Source organism: Melozone crissalis, unplaced genomic scaffold (assembly GCF_028551555.1).
Source record: "Melozone crissalis strain CALT ecotype California unplaced genomic scaffold, PUWL_Pcris_2 ptg000016l_1, whole genome shotgun sequence".
Lineage (NCBI taxonomy): Eukaryota > Metazoa > Chordata > Aves > Passeriformes > Passerellidae > Melozone > Melozone crissalis.
In genome coordinates this window covers 24247643-24275166 of record NW_026535794.1, presented here as the reverse complement: position 1 = coordinate 24275166, position 27524 = coordinate 24247643, and the positions used below count along the sequence as shown (strand labels likewise).

At 38.9% G+C, this 27524-nt stretch overlaps 1 protein-coding gene across 2 annotated transcripts in view; it reads left to right on the top strand.

Moving 5' to 3' along the window:
• The window catches only part of CDK6 (cyclin dependent kinase 6), a 128820-nt gene that overhangs the window by 40337 nt on the left and 60959 nt on the right, over window positions 1-27524 (top strand). For both annotated transcript variants that reach the window (XM_054274332.1, XM_054274333.1), the window contains exon 4: window positions 16902-17069. In XM_054274332.1, coding sequence (XP_054130307.1) covers window positions 16902-17069 — 168 coding nt within the window. The remainder of the gene's footprint in view (window positions 1-16901; window positions 17070-27524) is intronic.

Genomic DNA, 27524 nt, shown 5'->3' with positions numbered 1-27524 from the left:
CTTTCTCCTTGATTTTTTTCACTTCACTTTCACTTCCTATTTACACAGTCTTCTGTTCTTTCCCTTCCTCCAGAACTTTTCTCTCCATCACTTTTCTTTCTGTTTTTCCTGTGTCCTCCTGACTCTACTCCCATAGAAGTGTAACATCATGGAACTGTCTCACAATTTCTCCACCTGGGGTCTGTCTTGTCAGTTTTATCTGTGGGCTTTTAATGGAGGAGGCTGTGTGAAAACTCTTGACTTTGGTTCCCACCATAATAGGTCCTCATTTTTGACTGGTCTTTACACAGTACCCTGTTAAACATGAGTCATGATAGTGAGATCCTACAACAGCATTATTTGTGTGAACTTCACCACTGCATTGCTATTTCCCCACCACAGTCACTTCACACATTTACACAACTGCTTCCTTTATATATCAATGCTCTGTAATCAGCATATGGTTCATGTTACAGGTTTCTCCAGTTTCAAAGTGAAATAAAGTGAGCTTCCTTCCATTTTGAGAATATCCCTTTTAAGAGGTTCTAACAGAAGACACACGTCATTAGTAAATTCACATGCAGCTGCCAGAAGACAGAAAATTCAGAATGGAAATGCGAATGAAATAACAGAAATACTGCTTGTTGTTTGTTCTTAGTGCAACAGCAATGGAAAATATTTAAAAATTTAAATTATTATTTTTAGTTTTGATAAATCAGATGCAATATGGTGGCATTTGCCAGTGTTGGTACTCCAGAGCACCAATCCTTCACAGAAGGTCAAATCCTTCTGGGGTGTAACTGGGATTCTCAGGGTTCTGCTGGGAGTGGGTGTGAGGCAATGCTGTTAGCAGCAGTGGGCAAGCAGCCTTCATTTCTTTTACTGCTAAGCCAAAATAGTTTCCCACTAGGAAAGAGCAAATTACAAAGGTTCAAGCTCCTGGATCAAATGTGTCCTTCATTTTTGGATTGGGAACCTTATCCAAAGACTTACAAACATCACTATTTTAGGGTTTTTTTAGCTTCTCCTTTACTGTTATAGCTGTACACTACCAACACTTATGTCTGTACACCTACAACATTTAAACTCATGCTGGAATATGCACTTGCACTTTCTGGTTCAACTTCAATCCCAAAGGGAGCAGAGGCTCTGCCTCAGCAAAGCTCTTAAACTTCTGCTTAATTTTATGTCAACAGATTGTTCCAGTATTAAAAATGAGGCTGAAAGACTGAATTAGAGGAGATAACAGAGGAGAGTCAGTTGTTATCCTGTGCTATTGACCTGATGAATTCAAAGGTTAGAACAAAGAAGAATTGAAAGCATTGGTTCCTTAGTCTCAGATTAGTCATAAAACATGTGTTTTGCTTGTGTTTAAATGCTTTGTCAGAGTGAAGAAGTAATCTTCCCTCAAAACTTATGTGTATGCAGTGTCTGTGCATTTGGAACCAGACTCCTGACTATTCACAAAAATGTGTCATGGCTGGTCAGCATGGTAAATTGACTCAGTAATGGCAAAGGGCTCCAAGGATCACAAGGTTTGGTGGATTGTTTTGTTTGTATCTGGTTTTCATTAATAGCATAGCTGTTGTGGCCACAGAATATCCTATTTGCCTTCTTTGAAAATAATGACCCTTGAGAATACCCATTTCCAAGAAGACGCTGTATTTTACCATTGTGACCAATTCAACAAATGCCATTGCATTCTGTCTTTATTAATGTTGAGCAGTGTCTTATACCTTGAAGGGCCCTTTGAAATTAGTGACTTAATTGTAAATGAAATTAGGGCTCAACAGTTTTCACTGTTGCTAAATATGTGACTTTACAAACAATGTCATAAGAATTATAAGTATTCTAAAATGTTCCACTTCTTTTGTCTATAGAGTGGGAAGCATTGCACTGTAACTTTAAAATACCAAAAATAATCAAGAGGACATGTTAACCATCTCTTAAGAGTGCTTAATTTCAAAGCAAATAAACTAAGCTGCTGAATTTTTGTCCTTTGTTTTAGGCTGTGATAGTTCTGTTGCATAACTACAATTAGGAAACTTCAGAACACTCCAAAATGTTACAGTATTCTGTGGATGGAAATGCAGGGTTGTTTTTCATTTAGTTTTACAGCAGGGAAGGGGCAATGGAATGGCAGCATGTTACCTTTTTTAACATCTAGTTTATGATTCATTCTAAAATATTCTTTCATTTGGAATTAACTTCAGATATTCCTGTTCTGACTAGCAGGGTAAATATTTTAGCAAGGACTTTTTAGAGAGAAATTTTGACAGTAACATACTCCTCCCTTAGTGTTACAAGGGAAGTACATACTATCCAAACACAGAGTTGGCATTTTAATGGAAATGGTTCCAAAAGAATACGAAGAACATTGCAAATGTAAAATGCAGTTAATGAAAGAGTATACAGATGTTTTTCATGCATTTAAATAAAAATGTCTGAATTGAATTCTGAAAATGTCAACAGTGATCTCTGAGCCATATGCTTGTTATTACAATAGTATGTTGTGTATAGCTGTCATTCAGTGAGAAACAACACAGACTGAAAGGGAAAATATATATAAAAGCATTAAGTTAGAGGAGAGGCCATGTTACAAAGCATTTTGTATTACGTTTTTGCCTTGCTTAGAACATATCACTTTTTCTTGCTTTTTGTTTGCACACATAATTCCTGCTGATGTCTAAAACACTTACTGAAGACATAGGAAAAGGAGAATAGAGGCCAAGCTGCGTGGGCTATAGTGAACCAAAACTGCAGAGAGATGCATGCTTCGCAGAGAGTTTAATATGAAAATAAACCACAGTTTCTTTGCTTGGTTTCTGGAGCAGAAAGTCGCAAAACAAGCAGAAAACTTCTGGTTCTTGATGAAATGGTTAGTTTAGCTTCCTTACATGTACTCTAAGTGTTTCAGCCCTTAACTTCTGTTTCTATGAAAGGAATTTACACCTAGCTTGACTTAGGTTTATCTCTATGAAGCTGGGGCCTTGGAAAATATTTCAGAAGTAGTTTTAGCCTTATGTTTGCATTTTGTTCTTTTGCAAATGTGGTAGAGGCAACCTTGATTTGCTAATTAGTGAAGTCACGCTTTATTGTGACAGAAAACTAAGAACAGTCCTTCAGTGAAAATAACAAAGACCTACCCCATGGTGATTGATGAGAACGTTGTACAAGTGAAATGAGCTGGAAAGTCATCATCTTGTCTTTTCCTTTGCCACAGGAAAAGCATAACAGAGAGATTTCTTTTCTTCTGGTCCTGATAAGGAATCTAACGAAGCATAAGGAGAGGTTACAGAGCATGGAAATGTGTCACACCCAGCTGCTCACTAGCTTGCAAAGCTGCAGTAAATAATACAGTTGCTATTTAATAAACAAAGGAAAACAGAAGTCCTTTGATAATGATCCCTAGCCTCTCTCATTTGTCCTTCTGATGATACAGTTTGTTTCTACTTAATTGACTGTAGTTTTCGAGTAACATAGAATTTGATATTGGATTGTATGATTTGTAATTACTTTGTTGTTGTTGGTAAGGAAAACAAAAGGCTTAGGTTTCTGGGACCTGTTTCAGCAAAGTACAGACATATATGGTCCAGGTTGTCTGGATCATTGCTGCTTTTTTTCTCATAGGTTCTCCATGAATAGTTACAGTAAAGACACACAGAAGTACATGTAGTTTTATTTTCCAGGTTTCATAATCAATAGCATACTTTTCTGCTTGTCACAGGTTACCCTTTTGAGAAGCAATGTTGTGTTTGCCACAAGCTGCATTTCTCATGTGCATCATTTATGACAGTTCATTTTCATGGAAGGAGTTTGTTCCATTGATTGGCTCTTTTTGCACACTAACTTCTAACATAGCAGCATCTTTTTATTTAAAATGTTGTAGAGTTTGTTTTGTTTAATATTTGGGGAGGTGAAGGGAGGAAACACCCTCTGCCAGTGAAACATCAAAGGCCGTCTTCTCCTCTCCCAAGAAAGACTGTCAACTCTCACCCCCAAGGTAGAGCTGATTCTTGTCTGCTGTGATAACATTAGGAAATAAGTAGGCTCATTGCTCATTGTGTCACTGTAAGTTGAAGATACGTACTTTTTTTTAGAATCAGTCAAATGTTCAAAAAGAAAACAAGGCAAGGTTTACACAAATGTGTGCTGATGTAAATCAGAGTCGTTTTGCTCAGAACTGCAGGGGCTGTGGCACGTGTCACTTTGGAGAGACTCATCAGATGTGTGGGACCATCTCCCACCACTGCAGCCATAGCAGAGATCACGGTCAGGTCGCTGCCTGCTGCAGTTTGTCCTGTCTGAAATCCAGAGGGAGGCTGCTGAGGAATGCTGGGAGCTGGCATCTTCAGTGACCTGCTTTGCCTGGGTGTCGCCTGGGCTGGGGAGGCAGCAACCCAAAGAGATGGAGCAGGGCCACCGGCCCTGGGAGTGAGTGTGAAGTGGAGCAGGGTGGAGCAGGCATGGCAAGAAGAATCACAAATGGGAATGGGGAAGAAAAGGCAACAGTTGCTGTAACAGGACTCATGGAGGGAGGAAGAGAGACATAAAGGAAAAGGTGAGAAATTAGAAAAGAAAGGAGAAAGTGACAGACCATGCAAGTGCAATGGAATGGGTAGCCATTCCCCATGTCTAGTGCTAACAGCAAACTTCTCATTCTTTCAGTGAAAACAAAAGTCTTCACGTATATGCTCTATTCCTCTTGCAAAATGTCTTCTCTTTGCCTTGTCTGTAGGATGAGGGGCTTGCCTGTTCCCTTTTTAAAGCTGTTGGCTCAGGAGCCATTGTTCTTTTAATTCAAGATAATAGAATTGCAAATTATTTGCTTCTGTAAACATAGAGAGCAGCTTGATCTACTGAGTGCTTCCAAGAAGCTATTATCTTGTTTCCTACTTTTAATTTAGGTGTAGGAAGGCATCAGTAAGATGCTCATCCTGAAGACTATTTTGAGAGCTCAGACAATTCTCTAACAGTATTGCAAATCTATATGTAAAGTTCTTAGATGGGCGATTCTGGGCAAGCTGATTCCAGTAGGCCACTGACCCTTCCCAGGTTTTTCTTTGAAGCCTATTTTTTCCTTTGAATTGTATAAAAAGCAAATCTTCCCTCTTCTATATATCTTTGATTTTCTTCAAGCTTGTTGAGCCTTTATAACTGAAAGCAAAATCTAGTTCTTTGGAGTATTTAACAAACATTAACTAGTTAATCTTTGCAACACTCATGAATTAGTTAACCATTATCCCTGAATTTATAATACAGAGCAAGAGAGGCAGCAAAGTTAAATGTAGTCTGGTGACTAGACCCCAGTGTTGAGCCATTTTACAGCACTTCTACTGCAGGAGCATCAGGATTCTTCTGCTGTGCCAAGTACACTATGAGCAGAAAAATACAATATTTAAGCAGCTTTTAAAAAGTACACAGTTGAGCTTTATTTATTATACGTTCCCTGGAGAGATTAGGAAAGGATTGTCTTCTTAGTGTCCTCTGTGTCTGCCTCTTTAATAAGAGCTGTTAACTATTTATTAACGGAGCATCTAACTTTGGAGAATAGTGGTGTTTTGATGCCTGGTGTCACGCTGACATTTTTGTCTCGTTGAAGGTTGGTTACGTCTCTCTGAAGGTGCTGTTGGTTCCAGCGACTGTGGGAGGAAAATGGGAATAATAAAAAGCAGTGGAACCAGTTTAGGTCTTTGAAAATTGATGGGTAGAGTCCCAGTAACTTCGCTGGACTTCATTGTGCCTAATACAAAGCCATCTTTTTCTTCAGCGTGCAAGTGCCATTCGTGACTGTGCTGAATTCCTCCAAGTTTCTACGATGGAAGCTCTCAAAGTTAGGTCCAAACTCTACAGTAACCTTAATTTCTAATCCAAGAAAGTGACTCTGCTGTCCAGCCACCTCCTTTTACAGTGCCTTGAGCCTGATGTATGTCTATAAGCCACAGATATATTTCCTTATGTATCAGGAAATCTCCACATCAGGACTATGTCATAATAAGTTTAAACAAACAAAAATTGCTTGAATGAGTTTATAACTGTGAAGGAGCCATAGGAGTTAAGTGACTAAGTCTTACTGATTTTAAATTACAATTGTGTTCCCAATCTCTAGGAAGAGAGATTGACTGCTCTTTTCTCAGTTTTTAAAAAAAAGCATAACTTGTTTTCTTGTTGCCATCAGATGTTTCGGCAAGAGCCTATGCCCTTTCAGTGGCTACCATTTAAAAAGGCAGCTGAAGAGAGAAGTTAAAGGAACAATCTTGAGCCTTTTGTGTCTAACCAAGGATCTGACAGTTTTCAAAAAAGGTACAAAGGTGCCTTGGATGTATGAGATCTGATCGTCCAAATCCCTTGGAATGCTTCTAAAGGCTCATCCCTTGTTGTTTTGTATCAGCGTATAAACAAGTCAGTATAAACACTGCAGACAGATTCAATGAGACTTTCTTTAGAAATGTCAGTAATGTTGCCAAGGTGTTGATAGACCATTAGGAAGAGTAGTCTGTCATAAATCTCTGTATATTTACATGATTTGAGTGCTCCTTTGGACCAGAATCCATGTGGTCTGAGCTGTTTGCACATGATTTTGAGCGCATCAAGATGTTAGTCTTTGTTCTGAGGTTAGTCCTTCTTGCACTTAGGCAACAACAAAGACCATCATCTTCCAGGGTCTTCTGCATTATTTCTAATGTTAGCTTAAGTTAACAGTCCCTAAGATAAATTTACAGATCTACTCTTCCAAGATGTTTCACCACCTAAGTCCGAAGCCGCTTGTGAAGCATTCTTGATGTATGTGCACAGCGTTGTTTCAGCTTTCTAATCACTGACCAGCTGGCTTGTTAGTGAATAGAGCTGTGGGCCCCTTGCCACATTTCATGTGAGGTCTTGGCTGGGTGGCCAAGCAGGCAGCCTGCAGCCAGTGTCAAAGCAATTCAAGAGGTATTGGCACAGCAGTGTCCCCATTAATTTCTGCTTGTCACATGCTGTCATGCAAGTTACACCCGAGAGGAAATGACCGTTAAAAATAAAAGTACGCTTGTGGCACTTGGTCCCCTCCAGACGTTATCCCCGAGGTTAAACAAGTGGATTCAATTAGCTGCTGTCCACAGACAGCTGCAGGGAAGGAGAAGCCGAGATCTGGGCCCCACAGCAACGTGTCCTTCCTGTTAGCAAGGAGTGTTGTCTGTCAGCATATGCCATATTATAACCCTTCCTGGAGTTTGGAGAAATTAGGAAGAGCTGTTATGGCCAATGGCATCAGGAGAGTGCTGGTGAAGAGCTGTAGTGCTGCTGGAGCAGCATTCTTCTTAGAAAAGAGGGTTTGTTAGTTGATACCTTTCATCATAAGGACTGGTGTGAGAGGCACAGGAGGACAGTCAGCTCATCAGTGATGGATAATGTACTGTAGTTTGTAGGTTGTGGCAGGGAGTGTGGCAGTGATTTCTGTGCACTCCTCCCCGAAGCATACTGAAGTAGTTCAAGGGAGTCATGTCCAGCTTTGTGGATGGTTGTAGTGGACTGATTTCTCTGATTACATCAGGAGAGCTTCCACAAGGATTGCAAGTGATGATGTCCCAAAATTCAGATGCGTAGTAATGCAGAAACAAAGACTCTGAAGAGGAAGGGGCAATGATAGCCCACAATCAGAAAAGGAAATATGTACAATTAGGAGCAATTTCAAATCTGTTTTTAAAAACTGAAAGTACTAAGGTGATAGAGATTGGGGTGCTATCACAGTGCTCCAGAACACAATGCTCCAGAGCAGATTGATTTAGTCAAGCTAAAGTCCGGATTTTATCTCAGAAGAAAGAGGCTCACAACATCAGCTGAAGGAAAAATGTGACTTACCCTGTTGAGAAACATAATTAAGGAAGCTGTAATTATATGGAAAGTGTGCTCCAGAATTCAAACTGCAGTGTGACCTGCTGTGATACTTATATACCAAATTTGTGCTGGTGTAATTCCCTAGATGTGCTAGAAGATCTTCACAGCTGATGCATACAAATCACAGGTGCTGTTTCAAGACATTTGTATGGAACTTTACCAACTGGGTGAGGCAGTAAAGAATTTGGAGGATTTCATGATACATTTTTGTTCTCATCTCTTTCAGATTGTATGAGAAATAAAAGAACAGAGTAGTAACAACTTGTCAAACCAGGAAGCTCTGTGAGAAACTGCTGTTTCCAGTACAGTTATAAAAAGCTTGTAATAAAAGAAAGGAAGTTTCCCAGAAGGTATTTGGGGATGTCTAAAACTGTGATATCATCATCCAGAGATACAAGAAAGAAACATGAGGGTTTTGCTTATCTAGGCTCAGATCCATAAAATCTGTTAAAAGCTGTGCCTTGTGTTTTTCCTGCAGGGCACAAAGAGTTGAAGGGTTTGAGCTCTGAAGAAGACTGTTAATCACAAAGTTACATTTACCTGCTGTAAAATTTTCCCATACGGGATAAGTCTTGCTAACAGTGCCAGTTTCTGTCAGAATGTTAAAACAAACTTCCCCTCTGTTCAATTCTCATGTATTTTATCTGACAAATAGCAGTAGCCACATGGGAAATCCTGTGTATCTAATTTGCGTGTCTGGTAATTCCACTTTGACAGGAATTTTTGGTACACTGAATGACTGAACATAAGTAGAACAATAATTATGTAGGTTTCTTTTCAGTCATGCGTGTTCTTCTCATCAAATATGAAAAATAGCAGATGAAAAAGTATAACTTGAAGGATCTAGATTGCAAACTGACTTGACAGGTGTTGAACTATAAAGTTAGAAATTGATGTGGAAGGACTTATATCAACTTAAATAAAATGCATCCGTGTGTGTGCCCAAGCATGTGTATGTACATACATCCCCCAGAGATGTTAGGTAGACATATTATATACTGAATTTGGTCTTTGAATCACAGCTACTGAGATCAGCATGGGAATCTTATCAGCATTAGGGTTCTGGTAAAACAGACATCTGCTTAGATTGAAACTTTTACCAACCATGAAATATGAATCCAGGTGCTTGAATTAAGGAGGGTAAACAGAAGGTTACTCAGAGCAGTTCCTTCAACACAGTCAGGTGCATCAATTGTTATAGTCCAGTCCTGCTTATGTTGCCTTTGCTGCTGCTGCTGGGCTCTGGTGTTTGAGGAGTGTTTGGAGCACTCCAAAATATGTTTGGTCAGTTTCTCCTGTGGCAGTTCTTTTCTACCTCAAGAGGAACAGTTGGCAAGTTTAAGCAAAGGGACTAGGAACTTGTTAAGCCTGCTGTGGTGGCTGTGGGTTGAGTTCAGTCTATGTATAGGCGCACAACAAGGGAAAACAGTACACTGAAAGCTATGATATACATTCATGGAATTCAGTCATGAGCTTACAGCAATGCAATAGAATCAGTGAGCCTTAAAGCTTTTCAAGTACTACTGTGGACCTTTGTAATTAAGTTAAAATTTTGCATTTTTCCTGAATCTTGTGCATAGTTGCAGTACTTTTGATTGGGACTGACAGATAATGATCATAATATACAGGCAGGTCTATGCATAATAGTGACATTTGCTATTTTTACTAGGCTGGCTCTGAACTACCTGATCAATTATTGTATTTCAAAGTAATTTATTTAGGACTTTCTAATCTTGATTACGTTGCTGCTTCCAATAGCAACAAAAGCAGTCTTCTATAGACTCCACTCCTTCAGTTATTTTATCTTTTGAATTGCTGCACAAATAATTCTAGCCATTAAAAAAACCAAACACGGAAAACCAACAAAACACAAAACCAAACAACACAACTATATTCATTTCAGTGTTTATTGCAGTGGACTGCTATAGATAGCATTGTCTTCAATGGGATTATTCAGAACATGATAATGTGTGTATACATACATGCATACTTTTGTGAGTGTGCATGTCTGTAGGGTTCTTCATCCTAACAACTGGATAATCCAAAATCCCTTTATAAGCTGTGCTTGCTTTCTTACAAAGGCAGTTTAAAATAGATTAGGGGCTGATAATCGGAATATATTTTAACATATCTTTTAATCTACTCTCAAGTGCATTAAAGTACCTTTTATATGATTAAAATAGTTTTACAATTCAAAGATAATTACACAAGTATTTTACTTCATGTTTTAAAATATATGTAACTTAATTAGTTTTCAACAAATTATTTACCTTTAGGATATCAGCATAGAAAACACAACCAATTATTAGACCAATTCCTTGCATGTGTTTATCAGACATTAATAATACACTAAATAAATTGAAAGTATCTTTCTCTGCACAGTATTTTACTCTATGAACAGAAAATTAATATGTTATCTTGTATAGTAAGGTTGATTAATAGGGCTAAGTGAATAGATCATTTGGATTTATTGTTCTCTTATCAAAACAGTAAACACATTTAAACTGAACATGCTGTGAAGTTCGCATTCTCTTGGTACTTCCTAGTTAATTGACAGGAGTATCACAGCAGTCTTCTCTTCTGAGGAATGACCCTTACCCTGTGAATAGTTTTATGGAAGCACTAGGATTACTCTGAGATAAGTAGCTACCCAGTGTAAGGAAGATGAAGAGCTCTGTATCCCATATATATTTGGTTGGCTCATGGCTGAGTCCTGAGAAGCTCTGATGTGGCTAGGAGAAGGAAAAGACAGCCTCCTCATCCCCTTTCTGAATGCCCTGCAGGGAACTGATCAGAATAGCTTTCTTCTGAGAAAAGGAGCAGGGCATGAGGGCAGGGATCTGTCTGCCTCTTACTGAGCCCCTGCCACTGCATTGAGCCAGCTGCATGGAGAAGAGTCTCCTGCAGCTCCACAGACAGTGGCAAATTGCATCTGCCCCCACCATCACAGTCATGGCATTCTAGCTAGGTTGATGTGATGGGTTCCCAGCCCAGTGTGAGGACAAAAATTAAAAAAGAGAATCACTGCATTTAACAGGGAATTACTGCATTATTGCTAATGCCTTTGGGATTCAGTGTAACAACATTAATCATGTCCTTTGCTATTCATGTATCTGTACTGTGTAATTCCTCAGGAATGCCATTGTTTTTTTGGCATTAATTAATGTTGACTGTTTGTTACAAAGTATCGCCATAGAAGGGCTGTAATTATTCTGCTTCAGAAATAGGCTTCAGAGAATGGGACAGCTCTTTTAACTTTCATTCCAGCATGTGTAAAATCTCCCTTTAAATTGGAAGCATTCAGTGATTGGGGATTCAGTGATTGGGGATTCTGTATAACTGAGTAGGATATGAGAGAAGCCTCGTCTTCTCCCCTTCTGCTCTGAGAAGGTCCTGTTCCAATGAGAGGCAGTGAGCCTTTTAATGAAACTACCTTGACTGATTCATCACACATTGCTGTCTAAAACTCATCCCCTTTGTTTACACTTGTGGTTGTCTTTTGCGCAAACACTCCTACAGGAAATGTTCAGGATGAGTATTCCAACACCTGCCATGTAAAATAGGGACATTCCATTCTGCTCAGCAAAAAGAAAAACGAGTTGCAGATAGACAGAAACTTTGGGTGAAGGATGCAACTTGTGAAGGTTCATGAGATACTCCACAGAAGAGTAGGAAAAGCATTAGAAGACGTCAAAGGATTGTTGTGCTTTACAAAATATTAGCATAGAAATAGAGCAGAAAGAGGAAAATAGGCAAGTTAAAAAAAACCCCAAAAATGTATAAAACCTGTGTGTTAGTACAAATTTAGGGTCTATTGTAGTTTGCAAGGCTCTGTACTCTGTTATTTTTATTTGATGACACAACTGAGTATATTTGTGGCTTCCACTGAATTACTCTCTTTGGTATTAGGAACTCCTATCACTCTAATGATGGACAACCTTCTTAAAGGTTTTTCTTTCTTCACATTGTAGCCAGTAGAGGAAAAGCATGAGCTTCACAGAACAACCACACAGTCGTAAGTGTATGTTACCTCAGGGTGCATGTATTCTCTGAAGATATATTACTCTTGGTGTTTTCCTTCAGGTTGCATCTCACTTTTGTTCCCCTTTACCAAGACAAAACCTAGCATCCATACTTCACCATGGTGGGGGGGTTAGCCTACTCCAGCAGTCAGACTCCCATCCAGGCACTCACTGACTTCTTCCATCTTAGCTATAGAAATAGAGAGGAACAAGGAGCACGAAAACTCATAGGCTGGGATAAGAGAGAAGGATTGCTTACCAAGTACCATCATGGGTAAAATAGATTTATCCTGGGGAAAATCAACTTAGTCTAATGGCAGTCAAGGTAGATACTTGCTAGTTCAAGTGGTGGGCAAAAAAAGAACAGGTATTCAAGGAATACCTCCTCATGCCTTTTTCCATGCTGTACATCACTTCTGAATCTTCCCAGCCCAAGCAGCACAGGAGCAGCTCCTGTGTCCTGCTCCTTCCTCCTCACGCTTTGTGCCTGCTGTGCCCTAGGTCATCTCCACAGGCTGCAGTTCCCTCAGGAGTGTCTACCATGTGGATAACTGCTCCACCCTGGGCTGCTTTCTCTTTCTCCTCTCACTTCGCTTCCTCCTCTCTCACCTTGGTGTTTCCTGTGCAGTTTCTCACTCCCTTTGTTCTCTTCTCCTCTTGCCCTGCAGCCTTTTCTGCCCTGGAACCTATCTTCTTGGAGGCACCACCGTCCTGGCTGGGTCCATCGGAGCCGGCTGGAGCTGAGCATGTCTGGCAGGGCACAGCCCCTGGTGTCCCCTGGCTGAGCCCCTGCAGTCCTGGCTGCTGCTCCTAGGCACTGACACTGAGACCAGCTCCATGGTTTCTTTTGTCTTGAAGTAGATACTTGAATGTTTTGGTTGACAGCCATGCCATCCTCTTTTGAGTTAGCCAGGCAGAGTCCTCCAGAGAATCTTGACAGGTCTTAAACAAGCAGAAAGTTGCTGCAGATAATGGACAGGTATTCTTCCTGGGAGTCAAGATGGTGGGTGACTCTTAAAGGAACAGAGTGGTATTTGAAAGCCAACAGCTTGGAAGGGATTTATGGATCAGATGCTGAAGAGGTTTAAGAGGGGTCAGTGAAGCATAGAGTCAAGAGGGGGGCTAGGACAAGGTGGAGATGAAAATGTAGAGGAAATCAGGGCTTTCTGTTCCTGCTGCCTGAGTCAGGAAACATGAGCCATGAGTACTGCCTTTGGCAGAGGCAGCAGAAGCAGCTGCTCAGCCTAGCCCAAGCCCAGCCCCATCGTCACTGATGACACAGAAAGAGTATGCAGGATATTTTTCTGAGTATTATTGAGATTCATGACATAAGATGGTGTAGCTTGAAAAGTTCATGAGAATTTTGTCCTGGCATTCGGAGCTGATAAATTCAGTAAATGTCAGACTGAGCAATCATCATCAATACCTTATATGGTAGAACAAGCAAAGATACAGCATTTCCATAACAAATTTCACTCCTGTTTTCATTATGAGACTTTTAAAAAATTAAAGCTATATATTTTCCTCTAAAGAAGTTGTACTTGTTCATTGCATCCCAAAATAGTTTGCAATTTTCAGTTTTCAGTTGAGTTACAGGTGAATATTTTAAATTTGCACATAGATGGCATTGAAAATGTAACCTGAAAAAGAAAAAGAAAAGTAAACCTGTGATTGTCTGAAAGTAATTGCAGTGGGATAATATGTGCATGTATCTTCAACCTGAGCAACAGCTAACTATCATAGGTTTTGTGATGGCAGAAATCTCTAATCTGAAACAACAGGCACATTCTGTGTCTTTGTTTGCAAACATGCAATATCCAAAGAGCACTGATAAACATCAGTAGAGGTTTGATCATGACTCATTAGAGCTTGTTCCTTCAGTCTCTTAAGACACAAAGGTTTTTGTTTGTTGCATAGAATTGATCATTTTTCTATTAGCTTTTGAAATGTGATTGTCCCTGTAATTCTGAAGTGTGGTATGCCTATCTACCACAGAAAATTTCTCAGGGAAAAACAGACATGGAAAAAACTAATCCTTGAGGCACATGAAGACTCTCCTGCAGTTATTTCTAGAACTGGGTAATTGAGATAATACTGGGTATTCGTCACTAATAAAAATGGATGCATTTCCGTTAGATGAGTGAAATTATCCTGATTTAATTAGGTAGTGATCTGGCTTGTGCGTGTTTACAGCCTTTATCCAATTTGCTAGCAAAGGTTAGTATCTTCTGATATTAGTTACAGTGTCAAAGAAAGCACAGATCCCAGACCCCGCCTTATGTTTCTTGCAAGTGGCTGACCAAGTGAATGAAATAATTTTCCAAAAGCGAGGCCTGATGATTTTTGCCTGGGTTTGCGTGCATCACAAAATTTTAAGCTGCTACATTTGTTATTCTTTATTTAAAGTTAATAAGCCTATGTTGTGATTTTGGCTTCTGCTCTAACTTACTGAGCATTTAAAAATAGGGAATCACAAATAGCAAACAGTCTTTCTACATCCAAGTGCCCTTTTTTACACACACAAAACTTTGGGTTGTTCTTCCAAATAATTTTGAACCGAAATCTGTTAATACTGATCATAGAAAGTAATGAGTGTAATCAACAGTCCAACCTGAATACTGGAAAACAGTTTATATGGACTAACCCTGAATTTCCTGGAAGAGGAGATATGGCACTTTTTTCCCTCCAGTTGCTCTTCTTCTTTCTAACACCTTTTAAATTTACACTTTCCCGGTTCACTTTTCTGCAGCATGTTTTATTTTTTGTGTGTGAAGAGAACTTCTGTAAATGATATTCATTTTTTGAGTCCTATGGGTAGAGAGTGAGATATACCAGTTTCCATTTTCAAATATTTTCTTTTTTTACCTGTGGGTGGAAGAAAACTCTGAATTTAGAACCTGAAGACATTGCTTGAATCTTGAAATGAGCAGAGCAGAATTTTGTTATGCTGGGCTTGAGGAAGAAAGTTGAAACAAAACCAGCATCAGTTGTTGGAAAAAATATTCTTGATATGTTTGGTAACTGCCTGAATGAGTTTACAAATGAATAGAATACATAAATGTCACCACAAAGGGACTTGCCGGGGTCTACTGACTAATACTTCAGTTCTTTAAATAATTTTCTTATTTGATACTGTGTCAACATGGAATAAAAAAGAAAAAAATTGGCCTAAATTCAGTGAAACAAGTAAGTTCATATTTAAAATAACCATATTCCTAAATGTTGTTGGCATGTTCTTCGTGTCTGCAAGACTGATCCAAAGACTTTTAGGATTTGGTAAAAAAATGGCACAGAGTGAACAGATATTGCATACATTAATTCTGCTGATGACTGAAACCTGCAGAGCTGTAGCCCAAATTCTTACAAATTTCTGAACTGCAAAAAAAACTGTATAAATTCAGGAGGTTTCAATATAGTTTGTGTATTTCTTTTAAAGTCCAAACCGTATTATACCTGTTGCCAAAATTATCAGTTCCCAATATTTTTCTGGGGAAGCAAAGGAAATAAAAGGCATCAGCTAGCAGGAAATGGAGTTCACCTCCTTCCTTCAGAGGTGATAATAATTTAATACTGTCAGAGCATCCATAATTTCTTGGTAAAATCTCCGTACTTGGGATCTTTAAATAAAAGCTGATTGCATTATGAGCTGGCTGTATACAGAAATGGCCTTGTTTTATCAGAGGTCAGGTGAGAGCTTCCAAACTTGATATCTGTGTATTATGTAATATTTTCTATATAAATAATCAGGAGACATTACAAGAAAGGAATCATTTTGTATTAAATTACTTAGCAATATCTCCAAAGCCTACCTTAAAAATGCATTCAGCTTAACCAATATTATCAAGCCGAATGTTTTGAGCTATTTTTATACCCATGTTCAGATATAATTCCTTTCAGTAGTGTGCTTTGAATGTTTACTTGCAACATCCCCGAGTTCACAGAGATGAACAAAAGCAACCAACCTCAAGTTATCCTTCCTCCCTTTTCTTTTTCATGCCATGCCCTTCTCCAAGATGATTTTGGTTGCTAACAACAGGGTTGGAGGACACCCTGCTGCGTGGTTTATGGAAAAGGTGTATGTCACTAGCATACACAGAACTGCAGTTTCATGAGCTCAAGTCAATTGCATGCAGAAAATAAACTTCTTTCTCCATTTGTTTTCTTTCTTATTGCAGCATCTTCTTGTAACTGCCTGTTCCGCAAATATAATTTTCAAGTTGACAGTATCCTTCTAATTTGGAATGCAGGGGATTTCTAGTATTACGTTTTGAGTCTGCTGGTTCATTCTTTTCACATTACTAAGACTGTCAAAACATGAGTAAGATAAAATAGTTTCTTCTGCTGTGGAAATGTCATGGAAGGTTGTATTTGAACTATAACAAAACAGAAAGAAGAATCAGAATTATGATTATTACACTGTTTTAGTGCTAAACTTTCATCTAAAAGTAATTTCTGTCCTATTCACTAAATTCTATGCAACAAGTTTTGCCAAGTGAACTTTTTCCCTCTATAACATTAAATAAAATTAAATTTGCCATTTAAGCAGTTTTTCTGTTTGAAACAGGTCATTGTGCCTGTTAAAACGAATGATAAAAATGCACTTCACCATGGAAGGGCAGAACATAAGCTGGTGAGAATACAAAATGGCGTGTGGTTTAAAGTTAAGAGCAAAAACTGCTATGTATTTTTCTTAGTTGGACAGCATTCTTTTGAAGTTGTCCAGGGATTTAGAAATATACTTTTGCTATTTTTTAAAGTATATTGATTAATCTTTATACTGCTGTTAATCAACCTCAGATAATTCAACTAGAAACCATACATTAACTTGCTAAGGACATTGGTTCATTTCAATTCATTCTAGCAACATCCTGTCCATTTTACATTAATAGTTGGTTTTATGTCCTATGCATGTATTTAAGTCAATGTTTATTAAATTATTTTTTCAGATTACGACAGGGGATTTACTTGTTTGCCTGCCACCTTGTCTTGATAACTGCATATTGATTTCTTCTTTATATATAGGATATGATGCTTCAGCTGTTTCGGGGACTGGATTTTCTGCATTCGCATCGTGTGGTGCATCGGGATCTGAAACCCCAGAATATCCTTGTAACCAGCAATGGGCAGATAAAGCTAGCTGACTTTGGCCTCGCACGAATCTACAGCTTTCAGATGGCTCTTACCTCAGTGGTGAGTTTCTGAAGGCTTTTATTTTTCTGTTGGCATAGCAGTGTGAACCATGTCTGCAACTGAAGTTACTTGTGTCTCTGAAAACAATTGTTTTCCAGCCAGGATTGAACTTGTGGTGATTACCTTGTAATCAGGTAATCAGTTACTGACTACTGGCTCTAATTCCATCGTGACTGATTACAGAGGGATAAGTATGTGTTAGTTTTCTGAAACTCCCATCTGTTAAGCTTCTGTAGTGATACTGTCTTCCTGTGTAAATTAAGTCAGACAGGTATGGTTAAAGTTTCTGAAGTACCCATTTTGAGATAAAGCTCTTGCTGAATCCCAGGTATTTTGCCTGAAAAAAACCCACAGATACTTGTGAAAATGCCACACCATCGTGCTCTGATTTTCCACCTCTGTGAATATGCATCCAGTGCTTCCTTCCATATGTTACTGAATTATTCCGAATAGGGTTGTGCTGGAGGAAGCTCAGGTGGACCTGGAAGCCAAAATCACAGCTGTTTCCCAAGCCAGATGCTAAAGAGGACCCCAGGTATCACCAGGTCTCCTGCCACTGTTGCCCCTCTCCCACCAGCTCTCTTGGTTGTCCTTGGCTCAGACTTGAGCTCACTTTTAGATTTAGGTCTCTCCTCCATTAATGCTGGAGAAACCCTGCCAGCTCCTTGCTTTTTGACCCCATTTCCACGCCTGCTGGCCCTGCCCCCAGAATCAGCTGCTGTAGCTTGGCACAGCATCTCTGGAGCATATTGAGGAGCTGCCATGCTGTGTGTGTGTTGGGTATCTCTAGGGTTTGTTGCCTGCTCATGATGTTTTTTGTTTTCTTTTTCTATTCTGAGTATCCCAACTGCCGTGACAGTAACTCTCATAATAAAGACAGAAAAGGCAGAACTGCTGAAAAGAGAAACTGAAAGGATCCACTTTGCATTTTACACCATGCTGTAAAAATTACCTGGCTCATGTTGATAAGAATTCATTCTCATTGTTAGTTTGTGCAAGGGTCTTCCCATTGTCATGTGATGTAGCTGTGGCCATCTGGCTTCAGAGTGAACGAAGACAGGAAGCAGCAGAAAATTACATCATCTTGCTGAACATAGGGAAAAATCCTTGTCACATAAAACAGATGCAAACCTGTGTTTTAGGGCTAGTTTTTTTCATTGCCTGTAGGATGTAGTCTAGTCCAAAGGTGAAAGAATCTGGCTGGGAAGATTGGTAGTGTAACTCAAAGGAGAACAAAAGAACAGAAAGGTTCTTCCTGAATTGCTCTTATTTTGTTTCCCAGCTACCAGTCAGTAGCAGCTTCAATGAGTGTTTCTGTTGATGCATAAAATCATTTAAGCTAAAATTGCAGAATGCCACAAGGTTTGCAGAAGGACATTTTTGAAAAGTTCTGCATGAAATGAGGAAAAAATACCTACAGAACTGAGCAGGAGTTTTTCCATGACCATGTAACCTTCTTAGGAAGGAAGTTTAAAACACCCAGAAATCTACCACAGCAAAAGAGAACGCTGCCAGGATTGCTTTGTAAAGTATGTGCATTTGCTCAAATATCTAATACTTGCCTGCTAGAAATCATGAGTTAAAACCCATGAGCTGGTACTCTTGGTGCTGCTGTGAACAAGAGATGTTTGGCCTAAGGGATTATCCACATTCAAGTTTGTACTATGTTCAGATAAGCATCCAAGTGTCATTGCAGCTAAGCTAAAGAATATTAAAATAGTTGAATTATTCTGTGATCAGGGATAAATCAAGTATATGTGCATAGATGTAAGTAAAAAAAAGGCAAAACCAGCCATTGGTATTCTTAAGTTAAAAAATTAATAGTTTCAAAGTTAGTTAAAAGTTAATAAGTATTTTAAAACAGTTTTCAACATCTTCGAAATAAACTTGTGTCTGAGTACATAGCAAACTATAGGGGTATGTTGCTTGGATGTGATAAATGTGGTATGGTTTTAAATGTCAGTCTTCACTGCTCCTACAAAGTGATTGCAGGTTAGAAACTTGTATTAAATGTGTTTTCGCTGTCAATTTTCCTTTTCTGATTTTAACTTCCACCTTTGCCTAGCTGCTTAGGTGTGCAAATGCTGTTTTGTTTTTACCTCTGTTTTTACCATTGAAACCTAGTAGAGGAAACACAGCTAAACAAAGCAGCTCCAACCCCCTAAACTTCTGTTTTTTAAACATAAAGACATTCTTGACTTTACTATCACAAAAATAGTCTAAATTGCAGATATTCATCAGACAGGGAGTAAACTTTCATGGGCTTCAGCAAGACCAACTTGTTTTGAAGCATTTGCAGAAAAAATGTATTGCATTATAAAAGACAGAATATATGTATATCAATTCATAAAAGTCAAAGCTTGCAAAGATTGCTTTGGATAGTGATAGTGCAGACAGCCCAGTGATAAAAGACTATCACTGTGATCAATACAAGGGCTCTGCAGCATTTCCTTCAGAGGAGAAGCTTGCTGCAAGATAAACTACAAGAATCATCTTTTGAAGTATCAGACCATTCCCAAATGCATCCTCATTCATTGCTCACAAAGAAACTCTTCAGATGGGACAAAAAGAGCTTGCCATGAAAGTAGCCCAGTAAAAACTGATCCAGCCCAAGTGCTGTGGGTGCAGCAAGTGGTAACTTCAAAGCAGTCTCTCTCTAACAGCTGGTTATTTACACAATGCTGAAGAATCCTTCTGGCAGACCGGTAGTGCAGGCACATTGCTGTCATTTAAAGAAACCTCTTGATATTTCTGTCAGTGAATGAATGAATGAATGAATAAAAGATTGAAACTAAGGTTACACGGGCTGGGGGGGCAGGGTGGAGATCACTGCTCCCAGCTGTGTTCAGCCTGAGAGCTGATACGAGGCTGAAATAACAGCGCTAGGGCGGGGGTGTCTGAGCTGGTGGAGGGCAGGGCATGCTTTTGGTTTCGTGCAAAGTTAGACTCTTTTCCAAGTGTTGGTCTTGGCCCTTGGGGAAATTTTGAATAGCCTTGTGATAACAGAGAAGCTCCATAGGACAGAGGAGGTAGATTGATGTGACTGTAATTTTAGAGTTGGATAGCAAAAGCTAATGAACTGTCACATTTTTTCCTGGTGCAGAAAAATGGGTGCTCAGTTCTAACTTCCTCTGAGCAAAGGAGCAAAGGAGCAATTGGGTGTCCGGAAAATCTGAAGTTGTGTCATCAAAAAGGAATAATCCATTTATCTATTTCTGATGACTTTTGACCGCATTGAAGAAAGGAAATGAAGCTGAATCATGGAATATAGGAATGTTAAGTGACATAAGTGCATGCAGTTGTGATCAGAGCATCTAGGTGGAGCTGGGGCTATCCAGCTCTTAAAACCTGGCCTGTATCAGGATCTTGAGTGAAACTGAAAAATGTTAGTGTTTGTAACACACTTATAATACTTTCTTTGAAAACATGCATGCTTTACCTTGCATGTCAGCACACTGAAGGGTTTTTTTTCCCATGAAATGCCAACAAAATTGGTTTATGTCTTTCTTTTTAAAAAAAAAACACTTTTTTTCAGATTTACCCAACACAGAAGGGAGAGTAGATCACTTTTTCTACTCATGCTGTAAGTTGTTGAGTACTAGACCCAACTAAATACATTTTCTGAAAAGAGAGGACACAGAATATTCTGCAGTTACTTTCAGTAAATAATTTTAGATTATGCTAGTATTTTATTTGAGTATTTCTTCAGGATAAAAACTTTCCATCCATTTCTGGCAGTCACTTCAGTGCAAATGGTTTACATGTCACATCATGCAAGAGCTTGGATTTCGTTTTGTTGGTATAGTAGCAAGGGAGCATAAAATAATTTTCACTAATGGGGCTTACTCTCTAAAAACAAATATGTAAGTTAGTTACAGCAACAAACCCAAAAAAATGACAGAAGAACTCTCTTCCAAAAAGAAATGAGTACTTCTCTGTTTCCTTCCCACTGTTGCATCGTAATTTTCCAGTAAATGCTTTCCACTAGTAAATAATGTAAATGTAAATGGTTGTCTGAGGCAATATGATTGATGAGAGCACAGACAAATTTTTTATTTTTTACCTCATTTTTTGTCATCTTTTTCCTCTTTTTAATGGCCACTTCTTCCAAGTCTTTTGCAGTGCAGCTTTAACCTGAGATCCATTGAGGATCCCTAAATGGACCTGATTCAGCAATCTATTTAAAGCTCCCAGTTACCATCAGACATCAGAGGACACCTATGGAAATTAAGCAGCCACCTGCCGCTGGTTAAACTAAGTGTAAAGAGTGTCCTAATGAAATCAGTACAAATCAGTACAGTGAGACTTGATTTTATCTTGTGCATGGTTTAAGAAGGTCATAACTCTTTCCCCTCTGACTGGTGGAAGTTGCACTGTTTTGATGTGCCCTTCCCTTCACTGTCGTGGGGAAACATGTCACCTGAGGTCTGGGCCCTCATCCCCATTTCTTTCGTTATGGTGCATTTGTCTAGTCCCTGAAAAGGAAAATGAGACACAGACAGGCATCCAGTGGATCAAAATAAGTGGGTTTGGGCTTTTCAGTGCTGCTGCTGGGAGTTTGTGGCTATTTAGAAGTGCAGTAAGATCAAAATTGTTGTCTTATGTAAGGAAAATCTCTCTTCCCTACTAATACACAGTTCTGCATGAAAAGTCTATATGTATTGCTTTGTGAAAAAATTAGTGAATTTTTCAGATATTTTAACATCTGGTGGGATCTTTATTGCATCCTCCCAACACCCTCTAGGAAGGTTATTTCCATCACATAAAATGAGTCATTTATCTCTGGAGTCATCTTAAGAACAAAAATCATTATCAGCATGTTGACTGTAAGGTCTGCAGATAACCAAAAACATTTTAAGATATATTTATGATGCCTTGACTCAGATGAGATTTTCACTAAAAAAACCCAGATTTATTTGAAAATAACGATGACAAAACAGATCGTTCAATGTCACAATATTAATCAAATGGCAGTATGGAAATACGCATTAACCAAGTTAGGAAATCAGAAATTTCTTATTCATCTACATTATAATCATATAAGATAATTTTCAAAACTAACTTAATTATTGTTGCTCATCAAAAGAACCTTGAAATTTTTAAGGCTTGTCTGGAAGAGTTGTGCTAGCTGCTCTCACAGAGTCAGAGGGTTTATAACAAGGTGGGTAACTTCTAGAGACATGTTCCAGAAATAATCTACAGGTGCTGTTTCACAGTGTAAGTAGATGTAACATTTCTACTGCTGCTGAAAGGATGGCCCTGCTTTTGACAGTACACTTCCACCAGTTCCCTTTCTTTGGCATTACTGGTTGCTCCCTTGCAGTCTGACTGAAAATGAACCCTGTATAAAGTAGTTATGAATTTCCAGGTGGCTTAGTAGATGCAAATCATGGGCACAAGACTGAAAGCACTGACACACAGGGAGAGGGAGTAGAAGGATGGGGACATCCACTCCCTAGGCACCACCACCTGAGATTGGTGGGGTCAGTTATGGAACCACATCTGAAGTGTTCAGCTGAGGCCTCGAATAACTAAAGTTACTCAGAGGTGGAAATGTTTTTCAAAACCTCGCAGTTCATGCTGATTTACCCTGTTCTGAAGGTGTTAGATGAACCAGCCAGCTGGTTCATTTAAGGCTATTATTGTATCTGACTGTAACAAAACTTCTAAGGGCATCTGTATCAGTGTTTGAAGTATTCTTTACCCCCACGGTGCCAAGACCTGCATTCGGCGCCCTGTGCTGTTGCTCTGCAGCTGATGCCAGGACTCACCCCTGAGACCTGTCAGGAATGCAGGGAATGCAGCCCTCTGCTCTGATTCAGACCCAGGTTTATCATGAACCACAAAAAGCCTATCTTTTAATCTTTCAAAGAAAGTAAATTATTTCACAGTAAACAAGCAAATTGGCTTCACATGAGAATATTTTCTGTGCCTTTTCCAGAAAACCCCTTTCCAGAGCTGCAGAGATTAGAATATGTGATATGTGAGGACAGAGGTTGTCCACACTGAGCTGAGTTTTGCATGTGTTGCAACCCTGCAGCTGCACCAGTGCAAGCCTGCAGAATAAATTTACCTCATCCTGGTTAAAAAAAAAAAAAAAGAAAAGAAGGGCAATTTTGAGCACAGTTTATATCAGAACAAAGGAGGTTTCTGCTGGGCTGGACCAAAGGTTGGCTATGTGCTCTATCAAAGGGTAATGTTTAAGAGAGGATGCTCAGGAGGGAGAGAAGATAAAGCTCTCAACAATCAGAAATGTAGCAATTTCCAATTCTACAGCTTGTATCTAAATCATTGTCTAAAAAATTTACTGAAGTACCCATCTTTCATAAACTAATCTGCTTACTTTTTGAACCATTTCTACTTTGAGATGCTGTTTACTTTGGCACTGTGAGAAAAGCTTTTTGTTTTGTTTTAAATCTGACACCTGGTATTACTTAGGTTCCTCTTAATTCTGCTTTTCTGAGGCATTGCCTTTTCACCTCAGGGTGAAATTTGGTGTCATTTTGCAACAGCACAGTTCCACTGGTGCAAGAAAAATGTACTCAGTGGAAATAGGCCTTCACATGTTGATGTTAAGATAAAATAGCATTCTTCTCTTCTCTTCTCTTCTCTTCTCTTCTCTTCTCTTCTCTTCTCTTCTCTTTCACTTAATAAGATACAGTAGATGTTAGTAATGGTAACAGTACTGCATTAGACGTTTCAAAGAAATACCTGGTGAACAGACTTTAGGATGTAGAACTGACTTTATAAGGAACAGGCCATGCTCAGTCTGCTAAAAAAATCAGGGCAGAGGTTGTAAAAGAGAGAAAGGAAGGGAGAAAATCACTACTGCCTATTTTCTCTATGTTATAAAAGAGCATCCTGCTTTTGTGTGACCATACTTCTGTCTCCTGTTTTCAGATGTAAAAATATGTGGTGCATTTCCCCCACCCAGTGATTTACATCTTCTTTGTACTATTTTTCCGTTGATTTAAGTGGCTCTGTTTTTACATCTACTCCCAGAGATAATTGAGTGGGCTGGATTGTAAAAACAATTTGATTGTTTGACAAGGTCTCTCCCTGTGTATTTACAAAACTGTTCCCACATAATTTCAAACCATCCTGAAACACTAAAATACAGCCTGAGGTTATGTTCTTATCAGAGCACACAGAATAAGCAGGCATGGGCCTGTTTGGTACTTGAATGTGAGACATCCAAAGCAAGAGGAGCAGACCAAGCAGCAAACTGTCCTTGGAGCTCCTGCTGCTCCAGAGTGAAGGCAGGTGTCCCTACAGTGCTGACAGAAATGCTCTTAGGGCTTAATGTGTAATAAAAATGAGTTGTTGGCACTTCTTTGCAGTGGCAGGGAAGTAACTGTAAATGTTCTCTTCAGGCTGGCCAAAGTCCTGCTGTAGGAGGCTTTTCTAATTGAGAATTCCCTTGTACAGGTACAGCCCAGGAAATTCCTCTTAGCCTAACAATATTTAGTACTTGTTCAGCATTGCTGGTGTGGAATTCTTGAGCTCAGAAGAAGAGCTGAGAAATCATCTAGTCCAGTGAAGCAAGTAAGATTGTTCTCTGTTGCATTTGTAATGTTTTGCCCATAACTTTAATGTGCCCAGAAATAGGGTTTTCATCACTTCCCATGGGAGTCTGTTCAAAAGCCTCTATATAATCACTTTCAGATCACTTTTTCCTTGATGTCCAGCCTTCAATGTCCCATTCTTAATTTAACTCCATTATATTCCTTGTTATTGTAGGCTAAATGGTAGCAGATGACCAGTGCCTTGTATTTGCCTTAAAGAGGTCAGTTACCTATAGCTGTAATACATTCATCCTTGCAAAATGTGGTGAGATAAGTAATTTGATAAATAGTGGAAGTATATTAGCCTTAGATTTTCCAGATTTCAGTAAATTACAGGTCACCAAAGAATTCAACTAGATTACTCTAGATTTCCCATTTTCAGCATTTCAGTGGATAAATCCAGAGGAAGATGGGTTACACTAAAAGATTTACTGAGCTACAAGATTAATTCCTCAGCTTTGGGACCTTACAAATGGCTTGGTAGCAAGCTGCAGAGGTCATATATGGACTATGAGTTATCATTTAGATGCAGGAAAGGAGCATATGAAAATGTAGACTGTTACATGTAGGATAATTTATAAGAAATAATAAAATACTGATGCCACAATGCAAATTAGTTGATCAGACCTCATCTAGAATACTGTAAGCTGCTCAGTTTCTCTGTGGCTGAGAGATGTTTTTGGACAGGACCAGTCATGGGGAAGGACAGATTTCTGTGTAACAATCAAGGGACACTCTGTCAGACAAGAAGAATCTGAATTACTTTAACAAAATGAATCATAACAGTAAATACAATTAATGCCTAAAAATGTCATCAAGGATCCAGATAGTGAAAGCACGTTAAAAAAACCAGTGATGGCATGAGAACTAGTTAGTTTAAAGTAACTTATATAACTAGTTAGTATAAAGTAACTTATAACTTAACTTATATAACGTATATAAAAAAACTTCAAATAAATAACCTTTGTCAGGAAGTTAGAAAACAAGTAGTGAGATTCTGAAACATCCTACAGTAGGGCCACTGCAGGGAAGAAATATAAATAACTTTGAGAGGGAGCATGGCAAATTTCTGTGATGCAAGTTGGCAGATTTTGATAACTGTGGTAGTCTGTTCCAGTTCCAAATCTCTGTATTTGCCCCTTCAAGATTTGATGTGCATTATATAGCCAGCTTTTTCAGAAATGTGCTTCATGAGCTCCACTCGTCATGGAAAAAGCCATCAGCAGGCCAGAGGGATTGGCATAAATGTCAGAGCCAAATTCATTTTCCAAAGAAAGAACTCATGAAACTTTATTAAGAGGAGACAGAGCTAGTAATGGAGATAGTCTTCAAAACCAGAGGAGGCTTACAATTTAAATATGGGCTATGAAAGAACAAAAACTTAAAATGAGGTGTAAAAGAGAGACCCTTCACTAAAGAAGCAAAAATACAACCTGAAAGTTTCACAGGTAGGGATGAAAGATGATCTGAAAGCAAGAATTGAATCCCTGTTGGGACAGCAAGTTTAAAAAATTCCAGATGGAATGGGAAGTCCGGTTACAATGTTCCCCACCGGGAAATGGGATGATCCTGGCAAGTCACATCAATAAATGACAACCAACCTGGTCAGACCTTCCATGAAACCAGGGATGCCAGAAAAGCTTGGATAAACTTGGAAGTCATTAAAAAAATATAACCTTCAGAAAGGACTTGAGCAGAAAAATCAGCACACACAAGTAAGCAGGAGCATAGACTACTGTGGAAGTAAACACCTGCACCTAAAAATGAACCCATCAGAAGATTGTTTATAATTTTGTTATTTTTTGTGCATCCTGTAGAGTCACATTTTCCCAGCTCAGATAATAGAAATGCCTAGTGAAGATCCCAGGGAAGCTCATTTCAGCATTGTACACTATATGTATGGTGAGGAAAAGGAACAGAAAGGAGACTTCTAGTAACTTTTCTAAGCAGCCCAGCTCTGTCAGCACTTAAGCATTTGTACTTGGCCTCAGCTGCTCAGGTCCACTATAAGGCCATGATATAAAATGTCAAGGACAGCCATCAGTTCAAGCAGGATTGGGTACTGAAAGCTTCAGAGAGGAGGAAGAGAGAGACACCCAAGGACACTTGGATTCTTATGACACACAGATACCACAGAGGCTGACAGTGATGGGGCTTTGTAGTCAAGGTAAAGCAGAGAAGCCAAAAGGACTCTGGGGATTTGTAAGATTTGCCATGGAGATGGAATGTTTTCTTATTGAAAGGAATCAGAAGATGATGCAGTTAGCTTCTCTGAAACTCCGGAACAGTTATATGTTTAAAAGACAATGGAAAAAGAGATTCTGATCAGATAAACTACATTTCCTTGTAAGTAGTAAAAATACTAGTGTTTATAAAAAAGGAAAAAGTCATGTAAGTGCCAAGAATAAGAAATAATTCAGTGAAATAGAAGTGTCATGAAAGATGACTGCAGAATGCTTTTCAAAAGTACAAAACCAGCCAGAACATCTTACTGTATATCAAAAACTCCCAATATAGTTCAGTAAATTACACCTGACTGGAAGCCAGACGTTGGAGGTACAAGCAAGGGTTTGAGTTTTTGTTTAGGTCTGTCAGAGGAGTGGTAGTAGTTGAAACTGGTCTAATAAAATGCATAACTGCTTCTATGAAATATGCAAAACTGTCATAGGTTAGTTACTGAATGAGATGTGCTAAAAAATTTCGAGATTTGTTAAAGGAGATTTGAATAAACAAGGAGATTTGAAGATAAAACTTACGAGGGTTCTAAAATGCATATAGTTGTTGTCTACTGCAGAAGTCTGTAGAATTCAAGTGTGAATCAGAACAGCTGAAGGACCAGATAAATTAACCATTGCATTGGATTTTGCTCTTTCTGTAATAAATGCAAGGA